This window comes from Microcaecilia unicolor, chromosome 8 (genome assembly GCF_901765095.1).
Source record: "Microcaecilia unicolor chromosome 8, aMicUni1.1, whole genome shotgun sequence".
NCBI classification, from domain to species: Eukaryota; Metazoa; Chordata; class Amphibia; order Gymnophiona; family Siphonopidae; genus Microcaecilia; species Microcaecilia unicolor.
The window spans coordinates 190672540-190685162 of record NC_044038.1 but is presented as its reverse complement, the minus strand read 5'-3'; the positions used below and the strand labels follow the sequence as shown (position 1 = coordinate 190685162).

General features: G+C 49.7%; 1 protein-coding gene across 1 annotated transcript in view; it reads left to right on the top strand.

Annotated features, from left to right (window-relative positions):
• The window catches only part of MYLK2 (myosin light chain kinase 2), a 356223-nt gene that overhangs the window by 262322 nt on the left and 81278 nt on the right, over positions 1 to 12623 (top strand). The window contains exon 7 of the mRNA XM_030211793.1: positions 5423 to 5532. Within this exon, the coding sequence (XP_030067653.1) occupies positions 5423 to 5532 (110 nt within the window). The remainder of the gene's footprint in view (positions 1 to 5422; positions 5533 to 12623) is intronic.

The following is a 12623-nucleotide window of genomic DNA, read 5'->3' as shown; positions in this document are numbered from 1 at the left end:
GGCACCACCGAGTGCAGAGGAGGGCGCAGGTGATTAACTCCCTTGAGAAAACGCACCACATCTGGCTGCGAAACCAGGGAAGCACCCTTCAGGCGGCCCCTGAAGCAAGCCAGGGCCGCTACCTGGACTTTAAGGGAACTGAGCGACAGGCCTTTCTCCAGACCTTCTTGCAGGAATGCCAACACTGAAGAAATTGGAGCAGTGAATGGAGAAAATGAGCCTGCTTCACACCACGCTGCAAAGGTACGCCAAACCCTGGCGTAAGCAGTAGAAGTAGAGCGCTTCCTCGCTCTCAGCATAGTGGCGATGACCTTGTCTGAGAAGCCCTTCTTCCTCAGACGCTGCCGCTCAATAGCCAGGCCGTAAGACCAAAGGGGGAGGGATCCTCCATCACCACGGGACCCTGATGCAACAGGCCCTGCTCCACTGGCAACCGCAGAGGATCGTCGACTGAGAGCCTGATCAAGTCCGCATACCAGGGACGTCTGGGCCAATCTGGACCCACCAGGATTATCCGGCCTGGATGCTTTGCCACCCGGTCTAGCACCCTGCCCAGCATGGGCCAGGGCGGGAACACATAGAGAAGCTCTTGTGTCGGCCACTGTTGGAGAAGAGCATCTACTCCCAGGGATCGAGGGTCCCGTCCTCTGCTGAAAAAGCGCGGCACTTGGCAATTGGCCGATGACGCCATCAGATCTAGGCTCGGCTGGCCCCAGCGCTTCGTGATGTCCAAGAACGCCTGAGCAGATAGCTGCCACTCTCCGGGCTCCAAGGTATGGCGACTGAGAAAGTCCGCCTTGACATTCATGACTCCGGCAATGTGGGCCGCTGACAGCTGCTCCAGGTTCGCTTCCGCCCACTGGCATAGACTCATAGCCTCCTTGGCTAGAGGGGCGCTCTTGGTACCTCCCTGGCGGTTGACATAGGCCACAGCCGTGGCATTGTCCGACAGGACCCGTACTGGCTTCAACGCCAGTACCGGGATGAACTCCAAAAGCGCCAACCGAATGGCTCTGAGTTCCAGGAGGTTGATAGACGACTTTGCCTCTGCAGGAGACCAGAGCCCCTGCGCTGTCCTTCCCAAGCAGTGGGCTCCCCAGCCCGACAAAGAGGCGTCCGTCGTGACAACAATCCACTCCGGGCTCACCAGAGGCATTCCTGCGGACAACTTGTCTGTCTGCATCCACCAGCTCAGCGCCTTGCGCACTGCTGGGTCCAAGGGAAGGCGCACAGCATAATCCTCCGACATCGGAGTCCAGCGCTGCAGCAGAGAGTGTTGTAGTGGTCTCATATGAGCCCTGGCCCAGGGCACTACTTCCATCGTGGCCGTCATAGAGCCCAACAGCTGCACATAGTCCCAAGCCCGAAGAGGAGAGGCTACTAGGAACTGGTCCACCTGAACCTGAAGTTTGACAATCCGATTGTCTGGCAGGAACACTCTGCCCACTTGGGTGTCGAATCGAACTCCCAGATACTCCAGGGACTGAGTCGGGCGCAGCTGGCTTTTCTCCCAGTTGATGATCCACCCCAGGGAGCTCAAAAGAGCAACCACCCGGTTCACAGCTTTGCCGCACTCTGCATAAGAGGGGGCTCGGATCAACCAGTCGTCCAGATAAGGATGGACTTGTACTCCTTCCTTCCTCAGGAAGGCCGCGATGACCACCATGACTTTGGAGAAGGTCCGCGGAGCAGTAGCCAACCCGAACGGGAGGGCTCTGAACTGGAAGTGTCGGCCCAGGACTGCAAAACGCAGAAAGCGTTGATGGGGAGGCCAGATGGGAATATGCAAGTACGCTTCCTTGATGTCCAAGGATGCCAGGTACTCCCCTGCCTTCACTGCCGCTATAACAGAGCGGAGAGTCTCCATGCGAAAGTGCCGAACTTTCAAGGCCCGATTGACCCCTTTGAGGTCGAGGATAGGCCGTACAGAACCTCCTTTCTTTGGTACCACAAAGTAAATGGAGTAACGTCCCTTGCCAAGCTGATTTTCTGGCACCGGAACGACCGCACCCAGGCGAATCAGATTGTCCAAGGTCTGCTGCACTGCCACAGCTTTGACCGGAGACTTGCAGGGAGAGAGTACAAACCCGTCTCTTAAGGGTCGGCAGAACTCTAGCTTGTAGCCGTCTTTGATGACTTCCAGCACCCAAGCGTCTGAAGTTATTGTGGTCCACTCGCCCAGAAACGAGGACAGCCGTCCTCCAATCTGCACTGGGGTGTGGACCAAGGCCCCGTCATTGGGTACGAGACCCTGGGGGAGGACCGGAGGGAGCACCTCCGGGACGGCGGTCTCTGCGAAAGGAATGCTGCTTGGGGGAGAAGTTCCTCTTGAAGGAAGAGGAGGCAGAAGAGCCCGACCTGCCCGGGCGGTACCGACGGGCTTCCTGAAACCGTCCTCTGGAGGTACCGGGACGAGTACTAGCCCGAGCCCTGACCTCTGGTAACTTCTTGCCCTTAGACGTGCCGAGATCGGTCACGATTTTGTCCAGCTCGACCCCAAAGAGCAGCTTGCCTTTAAAAGGCAATTTCGCTAGGCGGGATTTAGAGGCGTGGTCAGCAGACCAATGCTTCAGCCAAAGCCACCGCCGCGCAGAGATTGTCTGAGCCATGCCTTTAGCTGAGGCCCTCAAGACATCATACAGCAAGTCTGCCAAATAGGCCAAGCCCGATTCCAGGGCCGGCCAATCAGCCCTCAAGGAATGATCCGAGGGGGAAGCCCGCTGCACCAAAGTCAGGCACGCCCTGGCCACATAGGAGCCGCAAACTGAGGCCTGCAAACTTAAAGCAGCCGCCTCAAAGGACGACCTTAAGGCCGCCTCCAATCTTCTGTCTTGGGCGTCCTTTAGGGCCGTGCCACCTTCCACCAGCAACGCCGTTTTCTTAGTCACCGCAGTGATTAAAGAATCCACGGTAGGCCACAGATAGGCCTCACGTTCACTTTCAGGCAAAGGATAGAGGCGGGACATAGCCCTAGCCACTTTAAGGCTCGCTTCCGGGACATCCCATTGAGCCGAAATTAAGGTGTGCATGGCATCATGCACGTGGAAGGTTCTAGGCGGGCGCTTCGTCCCCAGCATAATGGCAGAGCCAACAGGGGCTGAGGGAGAGACATCCTCCGGAGAGGAAATCTTCAAAATGCCCATGGCCTGCACTAACAGGTTGGGCAAATCCTCTGAGCTAAAGAGCCGCGCTGCAGAGGGGTCATCCGCTCCATCTGAGCGGGGATCCGTCTCCTCCAAGGAATCCGCAAAGGACCGTTGGGAGAACTCAGTTACGCTGCCCTCATCTACATTGGAGGAGACAAAGTCCTCCAAGGCCTGGGAATCAACCCGAGGGCGTTTACCTCCGGGGGCCTCAACCTCTTTACCAGACGAGGGAGCAGGGGCAGCGTTTTGCATAAGGAAGGCCTGATGCAGCAGCAAAACAAACTCGGGGGAGAAACCCCCCAGACTGTGCACTTCCGCAGCCTGGGCTACAGCCCTAGACGCACCCTCAACCGGCGCTCGCAAGAGCGGGGGAGAGACATGCTGCGCATCCAAGATGGCGTCCGGCGCGACACTCCGCGAAGGAGCCGCGCGGGAAGAACGGCGCTTAACTTTAGCTGCTTCTGTGCCGTCGCCCAAATTAAGGGCGTTCATGGCATCAATGTCTCCCACCTCAAGGGCGGCCCAAGAAGAAGCCGTCCGAGCCACGTGGCCGACCAATATGGCGGAGGCGAGCTGCGGGGGATGAGCGTTTATGGCGGGAAAAACCGCCACGCCGGAGAAAGGACCGGGACACTCATCGGTCACGAAACTGTCACCCAACAAGGGCGAACCAGACTTTAAGACCCCCGCATCCCCTCTGGAAGCGCACACGCGATCCGGGGAGCGACTCTTTGCGCCCTCGCCCTCCGACGCCATGGGCCACGTGGAGACCAATCGGGGAACCCCCTGCCCGCTATAAAAGGTAAATATTACCTGCTGTCCGCTCCGAGCTGTAACGACCTGGTGTCCCAGTGAGTAGCTGCAATAAACGTTTAAATAAACGTCGAAATAAACGCCTTTAAGGACGTTCAAAATTTTTTTTTTTAAAACGGAGCCAGCGGGAGTGGGGAGAAAAGGAGGGACCTGGCGCCACCAGGTTTGCACTTGCTCAAGAAGAGCCCTCAACCCCAGGCACTCAACAAAACCTAAAAATTAGGCTTGGAGGCCTAGCCAGAGCTGCTGCTGTGTGTGACCACCACCTGCTGAGATAGAGAACATACAGAGGAGTTTCCGGCAGCACATGACCACATATAGGGAGGCAAAAGTTTGCTCTCTATCTCCACCTGCTGGTAGATGGACACAACCCACCAGTCTATGGATTGATCAGCTTGATGATATGGAACCCGCATTGTCTCTTCAATAAGCCCAGAGCCCCAGAGGTCACGGCTTCAGCTTCCTTAGGGAGGACAAACAGAATCCCACCACTGTGTTAAGCTATTGTTCCCTTAGTGGCTTTCTACATCGGCTGTCTATTGAGTGTTTTAATGTGCATTGTGTTGACATTGTAAGTAGTATACTATGCCACAATCCCCCGGATTCTATATATGGCGCCCAAATTTGAGTGGACTGCTGAGATGTACGTGCAACTTAATTGCTTAATGAGCCATTAACCATCATTAATTGGATACTAGTAACCAATTATTGACATATTAGAACCAATTAGGATTTGCATTCGCATGTGGCTGCACACTATTCTATAACCCTGGGCGTCCGAATCCCATAATATGCAACCCAAAGAGGGGCATGGCCATGGGAAAAGCGTGGGAGTGTCATGGGTGTACCAAAAGGTTCTGCACCTAGCTTGATTGCTGGGATTTATGCCAGGTTTCAGCAGGCATAATTTGGGTATGGGATCTTTTCTAGCACCCATTTTTGATCGTGATTTATAGAATTTACCCCCAATGTGTATTATTATTTGAATACTTTACTGCTGTAATTGTCGATTACCTATGTCCAGATTATTCTTCCTGAATACCACTTTGGGTGAATTTTCTTCAAAAAGGCAATAAATGAATCCTAATAAATAAATAATGAAGAATTTAAGGCAACAGCTTTTTTGCTTTTTTTTTTACTGAACTAACTGGATAAATCAGTTGAATATTTTCTTAATTGAATAATTTCTTGAATATCCTTATCTTTAACTACATATCTTCCCACTGAATATTGACTTTTTTGTTTTTTCTTTTCTGTAAAGCTTGATGGGGCCCATTAACTAAAGGTTAGCATGTTCTAATGGACATTAACATATGCTAAATATTATCTCCTATTTTATAACTATGGGCTACATGGCACTTAGCACATGTTAAGTGCGTGCTAAGGCTTTAGTAAAAGGGCCCCTAAATGTTTTTCTTTTGTGCAGTCACACTTCATACTGTAGTTCTGTACTTCTTCTGCAGGAGGTGGCACTGAATGAGGTGCATGTGATGAACCAGTTAAAGCATCGGAACTTGATTCAGATGTATGAGGCTCTTGAGACCCCAAATGAGATATATCTTTTTCTAGAATTGTGAGTAATTCTCTTTCATTTTATTTTCAGCTTCAGAATTAATATCTGAGAGGCTATAGAAAAGTGAGACATGATCACAGCTCAGGTTTGGGGAAAGAGTTACATGACCACTGCTCTGCAATCACATCTTTAAAAAGTTATAAGCAGACTGGAGCCAGTCCAGAGGGCGACTTCCAGTGGTGTGCTGGAGCCGGCTCGCAAGAGCCGGTTGTTAAATTTACTTTCATCTTGCGAGCCGGTTGTTGGCCCGTGCGAGCCGGCTCGCCTCTGCTCCCCAGCTCGTCCATCTTCCGTCTGCCCTCTGCAGATCTGTCGATAGTAGCCCTGGTTTCCTTCTTGCCCCGCTGCCCTGCCTTTAAAATTTTTATTTTCCCTCGAGGCGCGCCAGCATTGAAGCGAAGGCAGCAGGCTCAGCTCGGTTCCTGCCTTCGTTCCATTCCTTCCTTCGCATCATGGCTCCGCCCTCGCACAAACAGGAAATATGTCAGGGGAGGGCGGAGCCATGATGCGAAGGAACGGAACGAAGGCAGGAACCGAGCTGAGCCTGCTGCCTTCGCTTCAACGCTGGCACGCCTCGAGGGAAAATAAAAATTTTAAAGGCAGGGCGGCGGGGCAAGAAGGAAGCCAGGGCTACTATTGACAGATCTGCAGAGGGCAGACGGAAGATGGACGAGCGGGGGAGTGGGGAGGGCTGGAAGAAGGCAGATGGAGGAGAGGAGGGCAGGGGGGAGACGAGGGTTGCTGGACATGGGTGGGTGGATGGAGGACAGGGGGGAGACGAGGGTTGCTGGACATGGGTGGGTGGATGGAGGACAGGGGGGAGACGAGGGTTGCTGGACATGGGTGAGTGGATGGAGGACAGGGGAGAGGAGGGTTGCTGGACGGTTGGGTGGATGGAGGATAGGGGGTAGACGAGGGTTGCTGGACATGGGTGAGTGGATGGAGGACAGGGGAGAGGAGGGTTGCTGGACATGGGTGGGTGGATGGAGGGCAGGGGAGAGGAGGGTTGCTGGACATGGGTGGAGGAGAGGGAAGGGAGAGAGAAGAAATGCTGGACATGGGTGGAGTGGAGGGAAGAGTGAGGAATGAGATGAGAAGAGGGAAAAGGAAGAGAGGAGAATAACTGCAAATGGATGGAGAAAATAGGCAGAAGCTGAGGACCAGAAATGAAGAAGAAAGGAGGAAAGAAATAAAGGGAAAGGAAGCCCTGGAAACGGAGTTAAGAGGACAAATAGCAGCAGAATCGGATACTGGGCCAGCATGAGCAGAAAAACAGTCACCAGACAACAAAGGTAGAAAAAAACTCATTTTATTTTCATTATAGTGTTTGGAATATGTTCACCTTGAGAATCAGGTGCTCAACATTAAAAGTTTATTTTTATTTACTTATTTATGGCATTTTATCCCACATTAAACATGAATTAGATTGGAACCTGGGATCATTTAATAGTTTTTTCCTGGAGAGAGTAATGCTTTGCCCCCCCCCCGGCTATAGCCAGCTCTGCAATTTGGGAGGGGGGGCGCAGAGGTGGATGGGGGGCGGCGCAGTGGTGGACAGGGGGGGCGGCGCAGTGGTGGACAGGGCGGGGGGCGCCGAGGTGGACCGGGAAGAGAGCCTGTTGTTAAAAATTTACCAGCACACCACTGGCGACTTCTAAAATTGTCAGTGGTCTTCATCATAAAGCGTAAGGGGACCGACTTAAAGATCTCAATAAGTATACTTTGGAAGAACGGCAGAGAGGAGAGATATGATAGACATTTAAATACATTTAACTGCAGGAGGTAAGTCTCTTTCAACTGCAAGGAAGCTCTAGAATGAAGGAGCATAGGATGAACTAACGTGCGGTCCCTGTACAATTACATGCTAATGCACCTACACACTACTTTATAGAACACCACATAGTGCAAATACATGTGTATGTGCAAATTATCACACTTGCAGTTATAGAATTGCCCTTAGTATTTTTATCACTCTACACATAATCAGTTAAAGTGTGGCATTTGTTGCTGGAAGATGTGGTCAAGGATTTAGACATGTTCTTACAAGAAAAATCTATAAACTATTATTAGCCAGGTAAATTTGGGAAAGCCATCCCTGGATCCTGGATTTTAAGCAAGAAGTATTGGATCTTTTCTTTGGGAGCCTGCCAGGCACCTGTGACATTGATTGGTCATTGTTGGAGATTGGATGCTGGGCTTGATGGACCTGTGGTCTGACCCAGTGTGGCATATCTTATCTTATGCATGCAAAATCAGCAATTAGTAATTCTAGCCCATCAGTACTCATTTTGTTAGTGGTACTGGCAACAGCAGCTTGAAGTGTTGCCTCTGACTTCCATGCTCCTTTATTTCTTAGCTGGCTTGGACTCTGAATTGCTTCAACTAGTGGGGCTTGGGGATCAGCTATGATATTTTGTATTTTAATTTTTTTGGGGTGGGTGAAGGCAAAGCAGGTGTCAGATGCTAGTGGGAGGGGGGCAGAGGAAATGGGTTGCTTGATGTCCAGTGCCTACCCTTGTTTACCTTTGGGATCCCAAAACTTCAGGTCTCACTACACTACTGCTGTCTCCTGATATTGTAAGCCATTTTCCAAGCTTAATACCTAGAGGAGGCAAGTCTGTGAACTTGACTGCGTAGAGAGACCTACCTATTCATAACAAGAAAAGCTTGATCATTGTGATACACTTTGATCACAGTAATTTAACTTAATTTTTCATAGTCTACCATTATTTGAAGAGAAAAGGGGTGCCAGCTCACTATTAATGACATCACAGTGTTGTAGACTTTTGTCTGGGGAGCAATGTTGGAGGCCTATCACAAGCTCCATCCAAAGCTACAAACAATTGCTGAACTCAAGGAAGCACTGCAGATAATCTGGGATAGCCTGCCACAGGGACCAAGCGACAAAGCTGTTAAGAATGTCCCAAAATGACTGAAGGCCTGTGTTAAAGCTGGGGGTGGACACTTTGAGCAGAAACAGTAAATACAAAATTCGGACACATTGTTAATTGTATTGTTTAAATTATCGTATTTTTCGGACTATAAAACGCACCAGACCATAAGACGCACCTAGGTTTTAGAGGAGGGAAATAGGAAAAAAAAATTCAGACTATAAGACGCACTTTTTCCCTCCTCTAAAACCTAGGTGCTCTGGTGCATCTTGTCCGAATCCCTCCCTGCAAGTTCGGGATCGCCCTCCCTAGGGTTACCTCCCCTCCCCTCCCCCCGGCCCTGTCACCACCTCTCCCCTTACTCACGCGATCTTCCCTGGTGGTCTAGTGACGTCGGGGCAGGAAAGAGCCCCCTCTTTCCTGCCCAGCGCACTGCTCTGCATCCTCCTGTATGCTGCCTGTGACGGTCTTGGCGAGATTCAAAATGGCCTCCGAGAATTGAAGTGGCCTCGCGAGACTTCAATTCTCGGCGGCCATTTTGAATCTCGCCGAGACTGTAACAGCTTTCGAAGGTTGCCCTTCTTCGTCAGATCAGAAATAAGCAAATGTGCTAGCTGACAGTGTATATAAGTGAAAACATTCAAGCATTACTATGACAGTCTGACAGGGTGGGAGGATGGGGGTGGGTCGGAGGTATGCATGGGGACATCAAAGCAGGAGATGACACAGGGTGATATCATGTGAGAGCATGGCATCTTTAAATCTAAGCATACGATGCTGGAGGAAGAGCAGTTGAGAAACTTACTATTTGGATCTCAAAAGCTCAGCTGTTCTTCACCTGTGAATTTTTCTGCACCTGGAAGATTGCTAGACCCGATGACATCATTCAACAGTGCTGCATCTTTAAATCTAAGTGTGCAATATTGAAGGTGTTTCTCACCTCCTCATCTTACTGATGAAGGAGTGTGTCAAAGGAGTGCTCCTTTGTGTGAACTTCTGGCAGAGTTTAGGTGGCCTGTTGGAAGGTATTGGACTTAGTATTAAGAAGGTATTGGACTTTGTAATAGGAAGGTATTTTTATTTTGAATTAGAAGCTTGTAATATGGAAATCTGCAAATATTCACATGGTCTGGGGAAGAGGGAAGTATGGTGAGTTATCTCTCGTTATTAACTTAAAAGGTAGGCTTAGATGTTTAAGTCAAATTCCTTTAATTAGTTGTAGATCTTTTACAGACAATAATGTTGTTTTAATTAATGCCAGATCAATTAGAAACAAAATAGATTTGTTGTTTGATTTTTATAAGAGAAAAAAGTCCAGACATTATGTGCATTACTGTGTTTTGGCTCAGTTTGAGTAAATTAGTTATACCCACCACACTGTTCGCTTATTCCCAACTTCGTGATGTCTTGTGATTGCTAAAGATAGATGTCATTTTGTTAAAGAAATTGTTCTGTACTTGATGGAATTGAGATTTTGGTTATAAATTCTACTTGTTTTAATATTGTTTTATGTTATGTAGCAATTATTCTCCTCTGATTGAATTGTTAATAGATTTGAAACTCCCGACTTACGATACAATTGTTTTAGGGGACTTTAACATTTGTGTAAATATGGTAGATGAGGATGATATAGTGAATACTTTTTTAGTAACTTCTGATGTATTAGGCCAGAAGCAAATGATGTAGCAACACATAATGGTGGTCACACACTGGATTTAATTTTTATTGATAAAAGGTAAAATTATGCTTTACCTGCTGAAAATTTTCTTTCCTTTAGTAGCAGCAGATGAATCCAAGAACTGGTGGGTTGGTCCATCTACCAGCAGGTGGAGATAGAGATTACAAAGCTGAAGACAGTGATACCAGACGGCCAGCTCCTCCTTCACCTCAGTACATGTCTCATCACCAAGCAGAATCAGAAAAGAAACCAGGAAGCCTTCCTCACCAACCATACAAAACAGAAACTTGTCAGTCTGACTTAAGAGAAACCACAACTGCGATAGAGTCCTCTTCAGTGGTTTGTTCTCTTTCCTCTTCTCTCTTTTTTTTTTTTTTTGGAAACCAAAGACCAAGACAAGAACAGATAGGCAAAACAAGTGCAGCTGACAAAGGGCGGGATCCTGGATTCATCTGCTGCTACTAAAGGAAAGAAAATTATCAGCAGGTAAGGCATAATTTTACCTTCCTTAGCGTATGCAGCAGATGAATCCAAGAACTGGTGGGATGTACCAAAGCAATCCTTAAGTAGGGTGGGAAGTCGCCGCTCCCCGAGACAGAACCGTGGCTGTAAAGGCAGCATCTGAAAAGTGAAGGCACACCCGCTCCGCCCAGAAGTAGATAGCAAACTCGTGAAATGAGCCTGGAATGCCACTGGCAGGACACAACCTTTCCAAAAAATCCACAAAGTATCTGCAATCCAACAAGAAAAAAATCAGATCAGACCAGAGGCTGCCGTCCCACAGCAAGAACCAGCGACAAAGACAGAAGATCTGAACGCTGAAAATATGCAAACATCTGCAAACACCAGAGAGCCCTCTGAACATCCAGAACACGAAGCGCTGTGTACTCCGTGTGAAAAATCCCCCTCCCAAAAGGAGGGAAGAAAGAGAGGCTGAAAAAGGAAAGCCAAACCACAGCCGGAAAAGAGAGAAGGAACCGAAAGCAAGGTTACTCCAGACTCAGCAAATTGCAGAAAAAAACAGCGCGGCATGGCTGTGCTAAAAATTCAGACACTCTGCGTGCCAAAGAATTGGCAACCAAGAACACTGCTTGTAAGTTCCTAAGTGAAGCATTCTGCAAAGGAACAAAAAGAGTCCGAAACAATGCTCAGTAGACAAGGAGCCCCAAGCTAGACTCGGAGAATATGAACAAGGTTTCATGGAGAAGAAGGTCGTAGCAGCGAAGGAGCAAAGCACTCTGTAAGAAATGCACCGCCTCTGAGTGCAAGGCCAGACCAGGCCCTTCTGCAGTCCATCCTGCAGAAAGAACTCAATCGTTGAGGAACAGACGCCCGCAATGAAGACCAAGCGTGGGCCACAACCAGCCTCAAGAAATCCTCAACACCCGAGAATATGCGGTTGTGGTGGACTGTGGACCACATACAAGATCGCAACAGAACAGTAACCATAGCGTCCAAAGAACTCTGTTCCTCAGAGTCGGCCTCTCAAAAGACCAGGCTGTAAGACCAAAGCGAAAGGGATCATCCAACCAGGAGTGGACCCAGAAAGAAAAGCCCGAAGTCAAGCGGATCCAAAATGAAGGCACCACCAGGAGCCTCACCATATCCGCATACCAAGGGTGCCGTGGTTAATCCGGAGCTACCAGAATGACACGACCCTGGTGGAGAGCGATCCAAAAAGAACTCGGCCGCGGAGGAAACACTATTGAAGAATGTCCTCCAGCTAAGGAAGCAATAGAACAACCAGCCTTGCCAAATCTGCCTCTCTCCGATGACAGAAGAAATAAGGCACCTGGGCGTCCAACCGGGATGCCATCCAATCTACCTAAGGAGCTCTCTACCTGAGGCCATGTTGGAGAAGCACTGGTGTGGAATAACCTTTCTGCCAAGACCAGAAGACGGCAGAAAAGAGAACTCACCATAGGAAAAGCCTGCAAAGTGGACCGCGTAGAAATGGAACACGAAGTCCTCTGCCCACTCCATGGGGCAACACACCCTGATGGCCACAGTCTGACTCCGAGTCCCACTCTGTCGAGGAAGCAGCCACCGCCTCATCTTCTCCAACGGCACAAGCACTGCCTAGCCCATAATGTCTCCTGAAGTGCTAGAAGACGAACAGCACCAAAAGCAGGTCCAGGCAGGGGAGACAGCACAAACACCACCTGGCCTGCAATGTGTCCTGAAAGGCTGAGCTCGGGGGGGGGGGGGGGGGGGGGTGGTGGGGTTGGTCAGAAATCTTCTGCCCCAGAGAAGTCCCCAGTGGCTGACATGCATCCCAAAAAAAACAAAGCACATCGCAGGACCATCACATTCCTTCTGGAAAACTTAGCCCTCTAGAACCCATCTGCCCAAGATAGACATAAAACCAGTGGTGTGCTGGAGCCGGCTCGCACCAGCTCGCAAGAGCTGGTTGTTAAATTTTCTTCCGGCTTGTGAGCCGGTTGTTGAAAATAGCGAGCCGGCTCTGGCTCTCCTCCCTCCCTCCGGATCCGCCTCACCGACCACTTGTTCTTTGAATTCTT